Source organism: Sus scrofa, chromosome 6, assembly GCF_054392235.1.
Source record: "Sus scrofa isolate SSC_HxYL_T2T_F1_AM1 chromosome 6, Sscrofa_HxYL_maternal_Yorkshire_Landrace_v2.0, whole genome shotgun sequence".
Taxonomy (NCBI): Eukaryota; Metazoa; Chordata; class Mammalia; order Artiodactyla; family Suidae; genus Sus; species Sus scrofa.
Genome location: NC_139388.1, coordinates 123,473,430 through 123,494,726, shown reverse-complemented (window position 1 = coordinate 123,494,726; position 21,297 = coordinate 123,473,430). Strand labels below are relative to the sequence as shown.

The 21,297-nt window shown below is 44.5% G+C and overlaps 1 protein-coding gene and 1 long non-coding RNA gene across 4 annotated transcripts in view; one reads left to right on the top strand and one right to left on the bottom strand.

Annotated features, from left to right (window-relative positions):
* The window catches only part of LOC102163786 (uncharacterized), a 97,001-nt gene extending 76,836 nt beyond the window's left edge, over window positions 1–20,165 (top strand). Inside the window, exon 3 of the long non-coding RNA XR_014807860.1 lies at window positions 17,347–20,165. This is a non-coding gene — a long non-coding RNA (uncharacterized LOC102163786). The remainder of the gene's footprint in view (window positions 1–17,346) is intronic.
* The window catches only part of MAPRE2 (microtubule associated protein RP/EB family member 2), a 170,419-nt gene continuing 161,628 nt past the window's right edge, over window positions 12,507–21,297 (bottom strand). For all 3 annotated transcript variants that reach the window (XM_005665343.4, XM_021096265.2, XM_021096264.2), the window contains one exon: window positions 12,507–15,582. In XM_005665343.4, the coding sequence (XP_005665400.2) occupies window positions 15,508–15,582 (75 nt within the window). In that variant the 3' untranslated portion in view covers window positions 12,507–15,507. The remainder of the gene's footprint in view (window positions 15,583–21,297) is intronic.

The window sequence follows — 21,297 nt, the reverse complement described above, 5'->3', positions numbered from 1 at the left end:
TCCAAGGAACGGCAGGGCTGGCTTGGCCCTTGGACTATAGGCCATAGAGCCTTAGGAGATTGACCAGCCTCCAGACCAAAGTTTGAGTGGGGTCCCACGAGATGAAGTAGCAAGCCAGAGCAGGGAGAGAACAACTTGGCATGATGCCATAGCAAGGTATCTGAGGATACTAGATGAAGGAAGTGAGGCTACAGGGCAGACAGGAGGCAGAACACTGCAAGGCCCCTGGTAGGGAACCTAGCTAATTGGAGAGCTATTTGTAACCAGCTTACTTACTGGGCAGTGAATATGTCTTAGGCAAATAAACACACTGTGCAAAAAACCAAATCACTGGTACCCTAACCTTGAATCCTTAGGATCCCTGGATTGCAGATCTTTGAGTTATGGGAGAGTGAGTTCTGGAAAGTGACTAGGTTATCCCAAGAGAAGCTGGGGAAATCTGACCCTCCCCTACTCTTCCTTCCCTTACCATTCAAATAAATAGCAAACCTCATTAGCAGGTCTCAGGAATTGTCCTGGTTAAAGGAAAATGCTGGAGAAGAGGTAGGAAGTTTTGCTCCTTTACAACTGGTTTGAAGCTTTACAATCTGGCAGCTAAAGATGTACTGGGTCTACACTCCCTGTTATCTGCTTTTACTAGTTGGCCTGCAATATAATGCATTTAATGCATGGCTACTCTTGAATCTTGGTGTGGGCCTATACATATTAGAAGTTAGCAAAGAGGGGGATGGGGGGGGCATTTTAGTGGAGTAAGTCATTAGATAGTCTTGGTTTCCAGTTTCATTTCATTTAAATGATGGTCTTTGCATTTTAATTTGTATTACAAAGGAGCTATTGAAGTGGAGGAATGTTTTCATGTTCTCACATCAGAGCCAAATGAGCAAAACATTAAAAGCACTAGTTCAGATGGTTTCCAAATCAGAAAAATTCACTTTTCTCTATTATTTTCTCATTCTGATTCCTATTTATATTTTCTGTAGAGGCCCAGTTGTGGTTGTCATAGCAATTCCTTTTTTCTACACGAACTCTGATATTTTTACTATTTGTACCTCATAGCAAGTCCAGATCTATTCAAATCTAAATGTTTTAAATGACTAGATTAGATCTTTTAACCTTCACCTCATTACCCTTAATGTCTTTTGACCTTTGAAATATAGGATTTCTTAGGATTCTCCTTTGATGAAGTGGGAAATAGTCCCATGAATAGGGTGGTTTGAAAACAATGAAAGTCTGTGAGTCTGTACCCTCCATTCTTCCCTTTGCCTTTCGCATCTTCAGTGGCGCTGAGGTCATTGGGTATTTCTATCATGGTTCAGCACAGGTGGTCCTGGCTTAAATACTGAAGGTCTTTGTTGGATTTTGTTCCTTTTTTTCCCCCATCCTTTTTATTTTCTTCCTTATGCTTTTAGATTTTTTTCCACGCAGTTTTCAGTACTGTTTTGACCTCACTAAAATTTTTCTACTGAAAAGTTTTGTTTGAAGTGGCAATGACCCAAGTCTTGTCATATTCATTAGCTTCTCATAATTTACCATTTATATCTTTTCTGTGGCTTTGATATTGTTGACCAGTCAATCCTCCTTGAAGCTGCCCCTTCTGTTTTTTTTTTTTTTCTTTCTCTTTTTTGTCTATCTTCCCACCCATCCATTGACTCTATCATAGCAAGATACCATTCAGGGTCCTGCATTGTTCTTGTATCTGAATGGGCCTTTCCCAACATCTCCTAGGCTCTTCTTTAGTTCCCGCTCCAAAAAGGAGCCCTTTATCCTAGGTTCTGCCCTAAAACAGCTCCATGTTCCACATTCACTTCCTGGGTGAACAGCACTATGTTCTACATTTACTTCCTGGATGGGCTTATTTACCCTCTGGATGTCACCTGTCGTTAGAGAGGGCTAATCCTTAAATATGTATCACTGGTTATGACCACTGACATCCTCTTCAGTCCTGTCTCCAAAGTGCAGTGCAGACATCTCCACTTTCAGGACCTGCCATCTCACACTGGGTTCATACCTTCTCCCCGAGTTTCACCCTGGCTATTCTTAACTATCAGAGGCTCTACTCTCCTGCCAGTTGCCTAGCCTAAAAACCTTGAAATCTTGGACTCTTTTTTTCATTTTCTATATCCAGTTTCATATGAATGGTCGCTGCTAATTACTTCATGACACTTTTCCCATCCCGGCCTGATATTTTTTCTGTCACTTTCTAATATTACAGGCGAGGGCAGAGGACTTAGAGTGCTTCTTTGCCCTTTATCAGTTACCACAAAGAAAAGCCAGGACCTGATTCAAATGCAAATCCCTGGTTAAAAAACGTAGGTCTAGAACAATGGTTCTCACACTTAATGGTCTCAGACCCTATTTAGACTCAAAATTTTTTTTTTTTTGTCTTTTTTGTCTTTTTGCCATTTCTTGGGGCTAGGGGTCTAATTTGGAGCTGTAGCTGCCAGCTTACGCCAGAGCCACAGCAACGCGGGATCTGAGCAGCGTCTGCAACCTACGCCAGAGCTCACAGCAACGCCAGATTCTTAACCCACTGAGCAAGGGCAGGGATCGAACCCGCAACCTCATGGGTCCTAGTCGGATTCGTTAACCACTGTGTCACGATGGGAACTCCTAGACTCAAAAATTATTGAAGACTCCAAAGAGTTTTTATTTATATGGGTTATAGTTTATGGATATTTATTACATTAAAAACTAAAACTGGGAAGTTAACAATACTAATTTTTTTAAAAGCTGTAATAAACTCATTATATATGAACACAGCATGTTTTTATGAAAAAATTTTTTTTCAAAACAAAAACAGTGAGAAAAGTGGTATTATTTTACATTTTTGCAAATTTACTCAAGGTCTGGCTTCATACAAAACAGTTGGATTGTTAAATCTGCTTCTAGGGAGTTGCCATTGTGGTTCAGTGGTGTCAAACCCTGCTAGTGGCCATGAGGATTCGGGTTCAATCAGTGGGTTAAGGATCTGGCGTTGCCATGAGCTGTGGTGTAGGTTGCAGAAGCTGCTCGGATCTGGCGTTGCTGTGGCTGTGGCTGTGGCTGTGGCTGTGGCTGGCAGCTATAGGTAGCGCCCATTCAACCCCTAGCGTGGGAACTTGCATATGCTATGGGTGCAGCCCTGAAAAGACAAAAAAAAAAAAAGAAAAAAAAAATCTGCTCCTGCTGTGATATCATGTATCTTCTGACCCCAGGAAAGACCCACTCTACAGTTACTGGTGAAAGAACAGGAGTTATAACATCTTAATATCATGATGGAAATCATTTTGATTTTGAGGACTCTCCGAAAGCGTCTTGGGGATCTCCAAGTGTCCCAGGACCACATTTCGAGAATCACTGGCCTAGAGGGTTGCTAAGTCTTTTTCTGACTCAACATTTTCTTGTTCTTTTTCATGACCTTTGCATTTGGAGTGGATAAACAATGAGATCCTGCTGTAAGCACAGGGAACTATATCCAATCACTTGTGATGGAATATGGTGGAGGATAGTGTGAGAAAAAGGATGTACATATATGTATAACAGGTCACTTTGCTGTATAGCAGAAATTGACAGAACATTGTAAATCAACTATAATAAAAATTTTTTAAAGTTCAAAATCAAACACATTCATGCAGTCAGAATCTAACATATTGAGGAATTCAGTCCCTAAAGCTTGAATATACATCAAAATGTGTAGCTTTTAAAAAATGACTGTGTTAAATTGCCATGCTCATGACAAAGAGGCCACACTTCATTGTTTTCTCTAATTCTGTGTTCATATCTCTAGGTCTTCTAACCACCTGGATTATAATTTTCCTTAATATACATCTACATTTTCACTGTTCATGTTAATGGAGAGCAAAACGGGTGTAAGGAAATAACTCTAAAACTCTATCACTGCACCTTTCCCCTTTTGTATTTGGTAATCATACACTGAATTTTGCTCTGTGCTCAAACTGCTAAATGCTGGGATATTAAATTTATAGACACAATGGCCCCATCCCTGATTTCATACCTTAGTGTGAACACAGACTTAAACACCAGAAATCACAATATAATGTGTTAAGAGAGGAGACCTAACTCCTTCAAGAGAAACCTGTGGTGACGCAGAACAAGATCCTTCTCTCTTCTAAGACGCTGCTAGAGGAGCAGTGGTCTCTCATCACCTTAATGTCAAAGGAGGCCATTTGGTGCATGTAGATCCAAAGGTTTCCAGTTTTTAGTGTTGAGCAGAAAGCTTATCATCTACCAATTAACTGTGGAAACTTTTATTTTTCTGGAGACTGAACATAAGCCGCTAGAGTACATAGTGGTGGGTGGATTGTGGAGAGGGGAGATGGGAACTTAGAGCTAGAAATGACAATGGTGGTGATGGGAATATAAAAAGGAGGCAAGTAAGGTAAGGTACTGTAAGGTACTGTCTCTGGATGGCTGCCTCCCTTTCTGGAGAGGAGAGAGAGTATCTCCTTTTCACACAATTCAGGCATGGATTGAAATAATACCACCACCACCACACCTGCTCTTATTACTATTACTACTACTGCTAATTGCAGTCAACAATGTACTGAGTACAGGCACTGTAAAGACATTGCACGTTTGCTTCCAGACCACCACCAGATACAGCAATAAAAGGAGTCACACAGATGGTTTTTAGTTTCTCAGTGCATATAAACGTTGTACTTACACTACACTGTAGTCTATTAAGAATGCAATAGCATTATATCTTTTAAAAAAATGCATCAACTTTAATTTAAAATATTTTATTGCTAAAAATGCTAACCATCATCTGAAAGGGTTGTCAAAAACCTTCAGTTTGTAAAAAATACACAGCTATCTGCAAAGTGCTGTCAGTATAATGAAGAACAATATAGCAAGGTATATCCGTACTGATTATGTGCCAGGCACAATGCTAAGCTTTTTGCCTGCATTCTCTCATTAAATCTTCATAACAACACTATGTAGAGGCAGTTCTCATTCACTGATAAGTGTATCATGTACCTTCTGTGTGCCAGTTCAGAGGGTTAGGTGCTAGGGCTGGGATATTGAGCCATACAGATGTAGTTTATGTGGTTATGGGGTATGGAGTTTAGTAGTGATGAGGTTAGAAATTAGCCAAATAATTACACTGATAAATATACATAGATGGTTATGCACTATGCTGAATACTCCCATAGTATTTATTGTGTGCCTATGATGTTTTGGGCTTTAGGAGGAAATAAGGCTACTGTGATTATCTCTCTGTTCCAAATAAGCAAACTGAGTAAATATCTGAATAACTTGCCAGGCTTCAGAGGTGGGTCCTTGTGCTGGCAGATGAGTCACTGAGTATATGGGCTGGGGGTGTGGGCTACCTGTGCTGTCGCTGTCTTTGTTGTGGTTGTCATCGGAGGTGCCTAAAGCACAACGTGCTAGTAGGTCTCATCAGGCAATTAGTTCAGGGAGCTAAGATCCTGAAGGACGTGGCAAGGCTAGGTGTTCTCCCTGGAACATTCAGAGGTTGGGCATGAGGAGAAAGTTACATAGTGTAATCTCTATGTTGAAAGTGAGGAGCAAGTCCAGTAAGATATGTTTTTAAAACTCTTTGAGCTGTTATATGTATCCAAGGGAAGCATTTCCCATAAACTTTCCTTTGGAAATAACATGGGTTTTATCATAAAGAAGGCAGTTTCAGGAAAAGGAAGTTTGGGGGAGAGAGCAGTGCAGAAGAACAGGAAACTTTTATGGATAAATGTTGACTTCTAATATGCTTCTTTTAGTCGTAACTGCCTCCCTGGTTAGCTGGATGTGTGCTGGTTTGTTATTTCCATAGTGCAGCGTGATCATCACATCAGAGCCCTTTCACTGGCTCTCTTCTTCCTGGGCCCATTGTCCTCTCTGCAGTTATAGGGCTTCTGGAAAGCCTAGAGGAATTGACACTTGTCCTCTTCATGGTGTCAAAAATTGTCCTGTCCACTGCAGAGGGTGGGATGAGTATACGATCTTTTCTTTCTTTTGAGGAGTGAAAAATGTGCCAGAAATGAGGTGGAGGTGGGTAAGTCCAAGTCCTTATTGTTGAAAGAGGGTTTTATGGTAGTTGAGTGTTGTATGTGGAAGGGGACTTTGCTGTGGCCTGCAGCTGCTTAGCGGGCCTGGGAGGGACCCCCTGAGTGACATCAGGTTGGGTAGACGTGCCCATTGATTGGAAAACCTTGGAAACTCTGGTCAAGTGGAGGAGAGTGATGGGAGATCATTGTTTAACTACCTCGTGTTGAAAATCCACTTTGAACCTGTATGCGTTTCCTCTTCCTCATTTCATTTGCTCAAGGAAGTGACCGCAGAGCAAATAAGCAAGAAGAAAACAAATTAAGTACTCATGAACGTGACATTTCAATGCAAACAGCGTATTTTGATCATCGACTCTGGGTAGAGGGTAGCAGCCTCTAAAAGCAGGGTTATTTCACATTTGAGCCCCCGCCTACCCCCCGCCCCCATAGGAAGGATATGGCTAGCTCAGGGAACTATCCCTTTGCAGGGGGTGGGGTTGATTGAGTTATTTGTTGGGAATCAGAATTTTTAAGAACCAGAGGAATCTCAAAAATCATGTTATCTAATTCTCTCATTTTACATTTTCATTTTATGAAGCTCAACAAAGTAAAGTGATGTGCCAGATTACTTTTACAGCTGAAATGTGACTGAAATCCTATTACCTTTGCATCATGTCTGCATGATGTAACAAAATAAAATTTGTCCTTCACTGCCATCTGCATTGCTCCCATTATCTTTTGCTGTGTAACACGTTACCTCTGACTTATTTTAATATTACACTTACATGATGTCAATAAAACTGACCAACCAGATTTCAGGGAAAAAAAAAAAACCTTGTGGGTGGTTCTGGATGTAAGGAAGTAGATGTTTATGGATCTTAGCTAAAATGTTCCTTAGTTCTTTCCTGTGTATCTGCTTTCTTCTCCTTTTGCTCCTTCCATCTTCTTTTTGTTTCAGAGCAACTGTTTCTGCATAACATCAGTTTGCAATACTCTTCCTCAAGGCTGCCTTCATTATACCTCCTTTTAAACTCTATTTTTTATTTACGTTATTTATCTTTGCTTTGTAGGGCTGCCCTTGTGGCATATAGAAGTTTCCAGATTAGGGGTAGAAATGGAGCTGCAGCTGCTGGCCAGTGCCACAGCCACAACAACCAAGGATCTGAGCCGCATCTGCGACCTATGCCACAGCTCACAGCAATGCCAGATCCCTAACCCATTGAGCGAGGCCAGGGATCGAACCTACTTCCTAATGGTTACTAGTCAGGTTCCTTATGATGGAACTCCCTGTACCTCCTTTTATTTTATTTATTTTTTTTCCTGTTTTTGTCTCTTTGTCTTTTTAGGGCCATTTCCACAGCATATGGAGGTTTCCAGGCTAGGGGTCTAATTGGAACTGTAGCAACATGAGATCCAAGCCTCATCTTCCACCTACACCACAGCTCACAGTAATGCCGGATGCTAAACCCACTGAGCAAGGGCAGGGATTGAACCCACAACCTCATGGTTCCTAGTCAGATTCATTTCTGCTGCACCACAACCTCCTGTACCTCCGTTTAAATTCTAGTTCTCACTGCTAAGGTCCTTAGTCCTTAGTACAAGTGAGAAGGAGGGGAGGGCCAGGGACTGATTGGCCCAGCTCACAGGCCGTGTGGTTTCTGGCAACCGTAGGTTAGAGGTCCACTCTGGACCATCAGCTGTGGCGGGGAGGGCCAGGATTCCGTGGAGTAACATAAGGCTGCTAGGGTGCTCCTGCAGGGGTGATAGGTACAGCGGGCCATAGTGAGATGTTTAGTGCCAGGGTAGTAGTAGTATAATGTCTTTATTATATTCCCCACAGCGCTATCAGAACCCAAATTAGTAACAGTGGTTACTGTTTATTAAATATCTACTGTGGTGTAAGGTATTTCATACATGTTATCCTCATTTATTCTTTAAAACAACTTTGCCAGGTAGTTGGCAAACATTCAGATGAGGAAATGGAGCCTAAGAAATGATGTGTAGTCTGTTTAAAATCACACAGCTAGAAATGGCGTGCCTGGGATTTGACTCCAGGTCAGAACATTTTCAAAGCCTGCTCTTCCTCCTTTGCATGGTTATTTGTGAAACTCTTTTGCAACCTATAAAGGGTTTTACAGATAAAGTTAAGATTTTCATTAAAATGTTATCCCTTTTCCCCTGCCGGATTATGTTTGGAATTAGTCCACTGACAGGTGGTATGTTTTTTATCCCCAGGATACTTCTGAGGGTTAGGGGAGTGTGTTAGAGCCAATAGCTTCATATTTGTAAGTACGCTGTGAATTGCCCTATCAGTAAATTACCAAGGATATTTGAATAAACAGAAACTCACAACTCAGATCCTAGAATGCTTCTGGGGAAAACCGTAACCCTGCCTTGAGCCTCCTCCCTTCTCTACCAGGGATGGGGCAGCCTCCCCTTCTTCCAGCCTGAGAGCTGCCCCACACCCAAGTCAGCTGACCCTTAGGAAGGGCACTGGGTCTTGATCAGCAGTGTTCAGTACTAGAGCTGCCCTAGCACTGGTCAGGACATGGGAGGTCACACTCTGCCCCTCAGTGTCCACATCAGCCTCCACCATGAGAGGAACCTGTCATAGCCCTCCTGCTGCCCCTCTGGACACTACGTATCATCCTGGGATGAAGGCCAAAGCTCCGGGAGCTCTTTGCATGCAGTTTTGGTCCCTGGTAGACTAGTTGTTACTGAGCTGCGCCTCAGCATTATGTCGTCAGGGACAATCCTGATGACTAATAGGGACGGGCCGGTTAGACTGTTACTGTACTTGCTGTGAGATGCTGTGAAGGTCAGGTTCCCTGCATCGTTTAATTTCCTAGGAGGGGGAGCCAAGGAGAAATTTCTCTCAGGCCTAAGTATCTTTACTCCTAAGCAACTGATTTGTTCAGTGCTTACGGACCCCTTTAGATTGAGTAATGATTAATTCCTTTCTGTGTTGGCAACTAGGAAGCTCAGAGGTAATTTTTTTCCCCTTGATCCTAGTAAAGTCTAGCACACCACTGGGCACGTGTGAGGCTACTGAGGTACTACAGGCTTCAGTGTTCCTCCTTCCTTCCTTCCCTCTGATTTCCTCACTTACGTGTAATATACTGCTTTGAAACTGCTTCATTTTTTTTTTTTTTTGGAATGAGGCAGGTATAGACTTGGAATACTTCTTTCTTTAGAGTAATTGAGGGACAGTGACGTGATGTTTTAGGAGTAAAATCTCACTACTGACTGCTGCGTTTTGCCCATGGTTGGTGCTCAGTTTTTGAAAACCATTAAATTGGAGGAGAAAATAAAAACACTCTTCTCCCCCGACCCCCGCCTGTAAAAATTGTTTTTGACCATGCTCACAGCATGTAGAAGTTCCTGGGCCAGGGATCAAACCTGAGCCCCAGCAGTGGCAATACAGGTAATTTCCCTCCCACCCCCACCCTGCCTTTTTTTAGCTTAAAAATTTCTTTCAGGTATTTTGGAGGTAGTATTAGTAGCTTTCTTGGATATATATTTTACATTCAGAGAGTGACTGGGTTAGGTAATTTTTCCTCTATTTCTCTTTGGGAGACAGTTGAGTCAATTATTTGAACATACAAACCTCTACAGTAAAAAAAAAAAATGTGACCGGGAATAAAACATTCATTCTGCGAAGCAGCCCCCACTTCCTTCGCTGGCTTCCACGGCATGGTTTCTCCCAAGGAACAATGTTAATGAGCTAAATGATCAAAGGCCTTTAGATGCTCTTTTTTTTTTTTTTTTAAGCTTATAAGTGACAAATTTATTTCTCACCGTTCTGGAGGCTAAGTCCAAAATCAAGGCTCTATCATGGTCACTTTTCTGGTGAAGTTCCCCTTCTCGTTTCATAGCTGATGCGGTGCCTTCTTGCTGTGTCCTCACGGAGTGGAAGGAGCTTTCTCAGGTTTTTATCATTTTATTGTTTACTTTTAGCTCAGGTGACTGGACAGTGTCTGTGTCTGCAGGACAGGAAGGTCCCTGAACGTGTTTTGAGGTAGCTTAGCCGTTTATAAGAGACCAACATTTAAACTCACTGGCTGTGGTTTTTCTCTGCAAAACTTTCATGCTGGTAAAAAACCGTTCCATTGGTAGGAGGTCACATTTCATCCATATAATAAATATATCAGATTGGAAAAGAGTATCCTTATAGTAAGATGTGAATTTGGATTAGACTAAAATTATTATTTTTTTCTTTGCTTTTAAGGGCTGTACTCTTGGGATATGGAGGTTCCCAGGCTAGGGGTCCAATCGGAGTCACAGCTGCTGGCCTACATCATAGCCACAGCAACATCAGATCCAACATCAGAGCCATGTCTGTGGCCTACACCACAGCTCACAGCAATGACAGATCCTAAACCCACTGAGCAAGGCTGGGGATCGAACCCATGGATGCTAGTCAGATTCATTTCTGCTGCGCCACGACAGGAACTTCTAGACTAAAATTCTGAATTCATTTACTTCTCTAATTTCTAAAGGCTTACTTAAATGGTCAGATTCCGCCAAAGATTTTCGTGAATAAGATAAACATATTTTACATTTTTTGTAAAGTTACAATATACAAATAAGCTTCAAGACTGGAAGGAATGTCATGGTGTAAAAACATGAGGTACACTTGCTCTGTACTTTAAATGTGTACTTTATTTTCTGAAAAAGAATACCATTTAGGTACTAGGCTAGTTTCTCACGAGCAGCATAAATCCAAAAATACATTAATATGCTGTTGTCCTTTACAAACACTCAATTTACACCCAGTCTTGATAAAATAATTACAAAATACCACAAGAAACCTGTTTCAGAAATTAAAACTTGGCAGGCTAAAAAAGGCCATACATTTTCTGTCAGTGGGAAGAGAGAAAAGGGCATTCAACAAATTAGCTCCAGTTGGGCCTTCCATTTTTGTTACAACCCTAAACCCAACACAGGAGGAGGCAGGGTGTGAGCAAATGCATGTTGGGTGTGAGCCCCTCTGATAGGAGGCGGGATACACTGCGTTGGGGGCCAGACGGGGGACGGGGCTTGGGGGAGAGGTCTTCCCCGGGGCGGGGGGGGGGGGCAGTCTTGTCACCTGAATTCCCTGCGTGTGAGGGTCCTCCAGGGTCAGTGGATCTTAAGCTTGGCCTTCCCTTGGGCAGTAAAGTGAATTCTCCAGTGAATGGAGAATGTCTTATGAGTTCCCAGTTCAGCAAAACAGGACTTGCTAGACATCCATGGAGGTGCTCTGCTCTCTTGCTGGTGCTCTCTGGTGACACTGTTAGCACTGAGAGGCCAGCTTAGAGAATACTAGTAACAGCAGCCTAAACGATGTGTTCTAGCCAGTATGAAGAGAAATAAGAAAGGCAGAAATGAAGATGTGTGTTCAGTTTTAGAGAACCGGCATCCTGTTAACTCAAACTTGGTGGAAGTACATTAAATTTTCCCCCTCCCTCTGGACTCAGGAGCCTACCCGTAGTACCCAGGAGGAACACCTCCATTTTTTATAATGATCGAAGATTTAATAAAATGGAGCAAACATGTTATTTCACCACTTTCAACCGTTCGTGATAATTTTGAGTCCACCAGTGTGCCTTTTAAAATGAAGCACATGTATTCATGACTGTGTACAAATGTCTAGAATTTAGTGTTCAAAATCCTAGAGCTGGTGAATTCAGTGGAAACTGAGGCAGGCTTTGAGCCTGAGCTTTCAGGGGACAGCTCAGACTTCCCTCACAAAAGTACTCTGTGGAGAAATACAATGTGTAAATGGAGAGGAATGGCTTGGTTAGTTTCCTGCTTCTCTGCTTTTGAAAGAAAAGGGCCTAAAGGCAAGTGAATGGAAAACAGTTGCCAAAGGACAGTAAAGAAACAAAACTGGCCTCTAGGTGGTGCTTTAGGAAGGCTGGCATCCTTCAGGGTGAACAGGTGTTGGCCGAACCTCAGTACCCTCCAGGCTCCTGGGCCAGTAGGAATATATTTCATCAGCTACTCCTGTAACTGTCTATAAATCATTACTGTTAGTTCAAGTCAGCAAACTCTAGGGGAGAAGTACACTTAATCAGGGAGCTTTTGCTAATCACAGGTCATTTTGCCCCAAAGCTTTACTTCAAAACATCTGCCTGGGTCTCCCAGTTTCCTGTATGTGCCCAGCCCTTGTCTTGTCCAGATGGCCCAGGAGGACCTGCAGGAGTAAGGCCTGTGTTTGCCTGCTGGTGGAATGTTTCCTAAGGGAATGGTTTATTTTTTACTTATTTTTGGTAAAAATATCTTTTTTGGTAGAGTGTTTAAAAGGTATTACAGCTATTATATTTGATATCAAATACTAACCTGTAGTTCCTGTTAAAACATGTGCCATCAATAAAAACAAGCCCCACCTCCCCCGCCCCTGCCAGTGCAAATCATAATGTGGGCTAGATGTGTGAATTTATATAAATAGCCTATTCACATATACGTGCTCACTCAAAAGGAAACCCTTAGCATAAAAATTTAAGAATCTATAGATCCAGGTCGATTTTAACATATACTTTTTTTATTAAATATGTAAAAAGATAAACGCAAGTCAAGTTATTCACATATTCAGAGACAAAAAAAACTATTCTACCATGCGACAAGGGGTGGGTAATGTAAAATGAATGCGATACATCTGAATAAGACTTTTTCATCTATTATGTCATTACTTATCTATATTTATAATTAACAATACATAAGTTTACATTCCTCTCAGTTTACATTTAATATATAACAAAAGCTTTATGGTGTACTATTTAGTAAAAGTAATCTGAATGCATATTAAACCTTAACGGAATAATGGAAATACTCACCAGGGAAGAGAGGAGTTCTTGGTTCCCTTCTGGAGTTTACTTCTCTCAGGTCAACAGGGTATGTCTTGTCTTTTTCTGCTTTTCTGCTTAGAAAGACGACGAGCTCTCTTTACCCCCTGCTTCAATCACTTCCTACCTGATACAAGCAGTGGAAGTGCTATAACCAGCCGTGGCGGGTGGGAAGGGACACTAAGACTGAAGTTCGGCTTCTGAAGGGCAGAGCAGAGCACACATCAAGGGATGCTTCTTGGCCCAGCACGACAACATGGGATGGGGGCGGGGGCATGGGGAAAGCGCGTGCTGGATGTCGAGATGAGAGATGGGGTGTAGCCATCAGGGAGAAAGGAGCAGCCCTGGGAAATGAGAGGTGGTCTGCACAGAAGCTGGGGTGCAGCCCAAGAGGACTGAGAAGCTTAGCTGTCAGAGATTCCCCCGAGCATCAGTGTGTCCCGCGTGGTGAAGCACAATGGGAGAGGTTTCAGATGGGAACAGGAAGAGAAATATCTAGCTTTTCTAGGGAAACGAATAGTCTGCCCCAGATTCCAGGAAGGAGAAGAGAGTATGATGACTGGGGAGGGTTAATTCTGCAAGATATCTGGCCAGTATGTTTATAGCCGAGAAAGTTGGGGATCTGGTGGAGGAACGGAGTGGCTGAGTGTCACTGGTAAGGCTTATGCACATTACGCAGTAACCACGTGCACCACATGATGGGAATTGCGGGTCAAGATCCACCTGGCACTAGGTGTTACTGACATGTACGGGGCCAGCAAAGAACTGCTTGGGAACCATTAGAAGGATCACCTGCATGGAATTATTTATTGTACCTCTTAACAAGAGCAATGTATAAAGATGGAAACTCAGTGAGTGCAGCAGGCTTGGGGGAAACACACTCTTAAGCATGATGCTGCATATAGCCACGACCACTCCCTGCAACCAGGTGTGGGAGGATGTCACTGCGGAGAGCCAGGCTTTCCAGCCTGAGAGAAACAAGCTGCCGCTGTAGCACAGAGCAAGCAGGAGAGAGAAGAAAGGGAAACCAAACACCACGGAACATCTGTCCAATTCTGCACAGTGTGTTTGTAATAACCTCAAAAATACAAGCAGTCTCTTTCACATGTAACTCAATAAATACCACTTTGCCGCAAAAAACTTATATTGAGAAGACTTCTTTTGGTGGAAAGCTTCAATGCTAGACTTCAGAACTAGTATTTCATCAGTTAATAAAGAAATGTCAAAGCTTTATGATACATAATTCAGAAATTTATTTTAAGCTTTTCAGTTAAGAGGAAAGTGGGGTGGGCACACTTTGTTTTTGTTGCACCTGCTAAGTCAAATAACAAGTGAAAGAAAACCTAAAGTTAGAAACCAAGTGAAATGAATGATCCAGGAAGGGAAACCTTCTGTCAAAGGGGGAAAAAAAGAGGCGAAGATTTGGAAAGATACTAAGAAAATGTGCAAATATTAGTTAAAAAAAATAAGGAATGCTTTTAATTCATTGATTCCTCTATTTATGACTTGCCACGGTTTAGCAAAGGTCAATGACTAGGAGGGCCATGGTATTAAAAAGGGTAAATTCCTTATTTCAGAAGGCATTGGGAGTGAGAGATTTTTCTGTGCTGTCATTCCAGTGTCAATACCAGACTTTAGAACCAGGATTCTCCCTTGGGCTTAGGCTCCTATTCGTAAGGTCTTCACTTCTAGCCTTCCAGCAGGTGTGCGGCTCGATGCACAGCCCTGCTGCTCGGGGCTGCACACCCTGAAGTCATTCTTGGTAGGAATCTCCCAGTGTGGATGGCAGGATTTGGGCTGAAACCCACACAAGGAGGTGGCAGGACCTGTGCCCATGCAGACCCCCTCTAACTGCAGACAACTGATGACAGCTTTTGGAAGAATGGCTGCCCACCAAAGAGACCCTGAGAAAGAAAATAGCATGAGAACCTGGGTGGGGGAGGGGACAGAAAGGGCAGGCAGTTAGAGGGCCAAGTGGAGATGGTGTTTTTCTTGAGTGAGTGTCTTTCAAACCTAACAACAAAATGTGTGGTTGTCTAACATGCTGATGTGTGGACACTGCCGGGCCCTGAAGTCCTAGTTTCGATTCCTTTTTTTTTTCCCTTTTTGTGAGTAGAGGGAGAAACTGACTTTGTGTTTTTCCCCATGAAACAAGTCACTGTCATTATGGCTTTCATATCAAGTATCTCTTTCCCTTTGTTCCAATTTATTATTTGACCAAATTTATGTTCAGAGGTTAGACTTGCAAACATCAAAGCACCACAAATGTGTGTGACATCTAGTGACACTGGGTTGAGAAATGCCAATATAAATACCATATATCAAATTACCAATGTTTCACACCAGGATAAAAAGGGGGTGGTGGGGGTGGTGGCGGGGGTGGGGAGAGTTGTTCTGGAAAGAAACGCAAAGAACAGAACCAATCTCAAGCAGCCAAGTGGTGAAGTTGAAGGTATGTGACCCCGTGATGTCTCAGGGAGGCCGCCCACGGCCGCTGCTAGTGTGTCTTGGCAAAGGAAATGGGAACTGAGCGCGGTGGCTGGCGCGGGCGCTGGCGCGTCGATGGAACAGCAGACTGGGAACAATTGGTTTCTGATGAGCTTGAGGCCACACGTGTTCCAATTCTCCAGAAGAAAAGTTCCCACCAAAACGGAAGTGTGGAGAGCTGCCGAGACGGTTCAGTACTCTTCCTGCTGCGGGGGCTGCTGTTCGTGGACTTGTTCCTCTGCTTCCGGCTCCTCCGGGTGGCCCTCCTGAGGGGCAGGGGAGAAGGTTCAGCTCCAACAGTCTACTGCCCTGCAGTGTCCCCCGCCCCACTGTCACCACACAGCACAGCGTCTCCAGGCCTGGGAAAGCACGGCTTTAGCCACACAAGCGCTTCCCTGCTCCCAGGAGCCAAGGCACACAGAGGCCTTCGCTTCCCTGCTCCATCAAAGAATGGATCATTCCAGAACACAGCCAGCAGGCTTTATGCACATTTTCCTTCTAATCCTCACAGAACACATTCTTTCCCACCTTCTGTAAAGGGTAAACCAAACATGAGGACTCGAGAGTGTCATGCTAACTACCAGCGAGCCTGCTGTGGCACAGCACAGCCCTGTGTCCCTGCAGGGTGTCCAGTGGCTTCCTGTTTCTTCCCCTCCTGTCCTCTTCCTCACGTGGGAGCATGTCTGCTTAGGAGCCCCTTTGCTATATAATCTCTGTGATGCAGAGAAGCAACTCGTTAGCGTGTCAGGTAAGGAAAGCCGTTTCCCGGCTGCCCCCTCCACAAAGTGGCTTCTCCAACGTAGGAGCTCAGGGACTTTGGGACATCACTTTTGGGTACATGAGGCCTTTTTCGCCTACTTAAAATTTTTTTTTTTTGGCTTTTTAGGGCTGCACTCAGCATATGGAAGTTCCTAGGCTAGGGGTCAAATTGGAGCTACAGCTGTGGGCTTATGCCACAGCCATGGCCACCACCACACCAGATCTGAGCCGTGTCTGCAACCTACACCACAGCTCATGGCAAAGCCAGATCCTTAATGGGTTTGATCCCTGAGCAAGGTCAGGGATCAAACCCGTGTCCTCACGGATACTAGTCAGGCTTGTTACCACTTAGCCACAACGGGAACTCCAAAAAATGATTTTTTTTATGATTGCACCCATAGCACATGGAAGTTCCCGGGCCAGGGACTGAATCCGAGCTGCAGCTGCAGTTACAGCAATGCTGGATCCTTTAACCCACTGCACTGGGCCAGGAATCAAACCCACCCCTCTGCAGTGACCCAAACCTCTGCAGTCAGATTCTCAACCCATTTTTGGCCTACTTTCTGATGGTTGAGGTGTTCCTCTACCTGGCTTCAAATGATCTATTTAATCACTTGCCTGTAACCCACATCATGAACACCAACTCCAGGGAACCAATCCTGATCAGCCATACCTGCAAATTATTATTGTCTTTTCAGGGCCACACCCATGGCACATGGAGGTTCCTAGGGGTCACAGTGGAGCTGTAGCTGCTGGCCTATGCCACAGCCACAGCAACACGGGATCTGAGCCATGTCTATGACCTACACCACAGCTCATGCTGGATCCTTAACCCACTGATCAAGACCAGGGATCAAACCTGCATCCTCATGGCTGCTAGTCAGATTCGTTTCTACTGAGCCACAATGGGACCTTCAGCAAAATATTTTTTTTTTAATCTCACAAAGAATAATCAGTTTATTACCCAAGCAGAGGGAGTGAGCTTATCAGTAGAGCTAACTGATCCCTCCAGACTGCAGTGCTTTCTCGATGTAGTCAGCTGGAACTTAGAGAAATGCTCATGTCCTCTCTCATTTTGCACACCCACTCCTGTCTGGCCCCTATTTACATGAGCCTAGATACACCTGTTAAGATCCAGCTCAAATACGGCAGGATCACCTGCCCAGGTCTTCGAGCCAGGATTCTCTCTCACATGCATCTCCTGCAGCACTTTGCTTCTTCCTTGGCTATAAGACCCCGACTTGTAATCCTGTTTGTCTTGAACCTTGCAGCATCATCCACTGGATCCTGAGGTTACTGAAGCCGAGACGGGGCCTCATCCGTGTCATACCTCGCTTATTCTACAACCCAATGCACGTGGGTCAAGAGGACCCCAGAGGGTGAGAGGATGGATGACCAGGACTATCAGCCAAGGTCACGTGTCACTTATCTTCTGAGAGGCAGCATGATGTCAAGGTTATAAGCATGGACCTGGAATTCCTATTCCAGCTGTTATTCCCCAGCTGGGTAACTTTGGACTGGTAACTTGACTGTTTTGTGCCTCAGTTTTCTCACATGTGAAATGGGGGAGAGAACAAAAGTGCCCATTTGACAAGTTTTCAATGAGTGTCACTGATCAAGGAATCAGTGGAATCACTGAATTTAACAGAGGCCTCTGGTTTAAAATAGGTAAAGTGCCTAGAACATAATATGGTACAGAATAAACAGTGTGAGCTGTGATGGAATATATTTTAGAATATAGAATTTTTTTTAAAAAGTAATCTTTTCTATGACAAGAGTAGAAAAATGACGCCGAAGACTCGGCTTCAAATCTAGCACTGTCCCTTACTGGCTTGGTGTCCAGAAGGACATTGTCTTAGTGCTCCCCGTGCCCATGGCCGCCTGTTGTCGTCACACCTAGAACTGCTCCACCTCTGCAATGTGAAGGCACAGTTTCTACTCTCTCTGCCCACATCCTTCTGGACCCCTCACTCCTAAATTCAACCATAATGGCCTTTGACTTCAGAGCTCCAAGCCCTCCTTTACTCCAGGCCCTGCCAGCTCGACCTGGGCTGTCCCTGCAGCATCCTCTGCAAGTCTCCTTGCCCACCACTCAGGACACGCGAGGGTGGTCCTCTTGGCTCAGAGTTAGTGCCTCACCGACAAAGGTGCCCTCATGGGAGCAGGAGAGCATTTCTTGATGGGATAGCACAAGAGAGGAAAAGCCACTGGCCTCATTCTAGTCCAGGAGCAAAGGACATTTTGTGGGAGGTGACCTGGAATTAGGAACCTGTGGTGGGCCAGGTTCCTGAAGATCTCAGAAACAAGGATCTCACATTTTATAGAAAATCTTGTTTGCTTATATCACTAATGGGAGTTAATGGGCCCTGGAACCAGGAACTTGTGGTGGGTCAGGAACTCCTAGGTGTCTGCTCTGCCACATGTACCTCCCCAGGCCTCTCTCACTGCCTTTGCCCCAGAGCTGACTGCTCCTCTGAGCTTACACCCTTGAGTCCCCTAAGGGCTGGAGACAGTTCAGTCATCATCCGAACTCTTCAAGGCCAGTGTGGTGCCTTCCGACTCACGTTGCTCAGAATTCAGCTGTCTGAAGTGCGCTTTTCTTATATAACTGTTTTTGTGAATGTTAGGTTGCTGAAGATCTCAAAAATGAGGATCTGACATTTTATAGAAAATCTTGTTTGCTCATATTACTAATGGGAGTTAACTGCGGGATGCTTGACTTAATCCAGGACTGAAAGTTGGAAGACTTGGATTCAAGTAACTGTGGGCCTGTAAAACCAGCCACGGGACCAGGAACCCATTAGATTAGGCTCCTCCTCCAGTCTCCTTTCCATGGTAGTTGTACAAGGGGGTGGGAGCCATGCCTTGTCCATGGCTCTGGTCTCCAGCTGGCCAAGGGCAGCTCCCTCATTCCTGGGGCATGGCTGTGATGTCATACATCTCATCTGCAGGAACTGCAGACCCCATAGCTCTTTTATTGGGTAACATGGATATAAGAGCAAACCTGTGGTTACCAATGCATTGCTAATGCTTGGGGTGAGAGCTAAGGGGCTCTGAAAGTCAGGCAAGGATGCACCTGTGCCTCTGAGGCAGCTGTTACACATCACCACAGGGAGCTCCCAGCCCACATCATTTCTGTGTGTGCCCTGGAGGTTCTCACACACAGAAATGATCTTTCCCTTATGCCACCAGCAAGAGTGAACTTAAACACACAGGCAGGGAGGAGGCCAGGTGAAACCTATGCCAAATATGTGACTGATGCACTGGGGCTCTGCCTACTTAATTCAGTCTAATATTTGCAGATCAGTCCCTCCCAGCTTCCTTAATGGTTAGCTGGGAGGGACTGCTCTGGAGTTCCTTATTATGATAATCATTAGAAGGAGCTGCAAGTTGGAAGACAGGTCTGAAGATGGCTCTAGGCTACTGTGGGAGGAGGAGAGGGGGTTCATTAAGAAGCTGGGGGGGGGGCGGCGGCACGGCTCCCACTTTCCTAGACTTAGGAGGCGGCGCACAGCACTCATCTTCCATCATTCACACCAATACATCCGGCTGTTCTTTCTTTCCTCTCTGCTTTGTTGGTGCTCTTTCCTCTGCTTGAAAAAAATAACTCCCCCAGTCTTAGCTCAGTAATCGCTGACATTCCTAGTCATCTTTCATCGTCCAACGCAAATGTCATCTTCTCTGTGAAGTCCTTGCCTGTCCCTCCAGGCTGTCTTTATGTGCTCCCCAGACAAGTTTATTTATGTCTCCATTACCGCATTTATCACAACCTGACAGATTCCAGTTGGTGGTGTCCCCGTCTCTCTCTCTCTCTCTCTCTCTCACTGGGACTTCAAGCTCTTCTGAGGCAGGGGCTGTGTCTGCTTTCTGTGGATGCAATGCTGGTTCAAGGACAGAAACACAGGCTGTATCCAAAAGGTGTGGGCTGAGGGGGAAGTATTTTTAGGTCATTTGACAGTGGCTTCCGTGACAGGACCTCAGGAAACAAGTGCCTATGTTTTAGCAGGTGGCCCTCGGCCAACAAATTCACAGGGCAGCAGTGAACCAACCATTAAGTCCAGACACCTGTGTCCTCAAGTATTAAATAAAAGATAACGAGGAGTTCCGGCTGTCGCACAGCAGGTTAAGGCTACGGCTCCACCTGGATTTGATCCTTGGCCTGGGGAACTTCCATATGCCCTGGGTGTGGCCAAAAAAAAAAAAAGTTAATGAGACTCACAAAGAGGTGCACTGGGCAGCTAGCTGGCCATTTCCATCAGCTGCCTGTGTTTACTTCCATACTCAAAACTTTCATCTGGATTTCTGCCTCTTCCAAACATGTTATTCTAGGATTGCTTGACTATGAGCATCAGAGACCAGCCATCACTAAATACAGACTGAGGGAGGAGGCCTCTCCAGCAAATACCTCCACCTAAAGTGTCAATGCAAGGCTCATCTGTGAGAAATTGGAGAGCAGGCTATTCAGCCTTCAGCTGAAGGTTTCTCAGCACCCCTCCCATCTCCAGGAGGGAGGCAACCAGAAATCTCTGCCTCTCAGATGTGCAGAGAAATCATAGCAATGACATCATGAATAAAGTATTGGTGTTTTTTCCAGACACCTTGCACCTCATGGCTGCAGTCCACCTAGCACTGAAATGGGTAAATGGCCTGAAAACAGGACAGAGTGTGAGGGTCAGGCCCAGTAGGGAAAAAGGAGGCCCCCAGAGCCTGCAGGGTGGGGGCAGTGAACAAGCAACCTATGAGCACATTTTTTCCAAAATGAGGCCTTTCTTGGGCGAAGTGAAGCTTTTTAAAGGCTCATTCCTTCAATGGTAGAACCTGGATAAGTTGGAGTGAGAAAAATTAAGGCAGTAACTGTGTTTGAAGATTCTGCTCTGGCAACCCACACATTTAGTTTGTGGTGTTGTCAATTTTCTAGATTCCAATTGCCTGGTTACTGCCTCTGAGTCTCCTCTTGGATTCTGGATACTCCTTATCACATGCTCAACAGCAATGCCACTGTCTCGCTTGCTTCTCCCTATCATGTTTCTCTCTCTTTGATGACATAAGCACAGTGCCAGCCAGGGCCACAGAGGTGGTTATAGAAATGCTACCAGCCAGAGGAAAATGGAGGTTCTTGGCAGAGGCTGAATTAAACTGAGTACCCAGACAAAGAGGCCAGGACGGTACTTTTGAAGGGAGTCCAGGTAGGCCTGTGAGTACTTCCTTCTCCACATACAGAA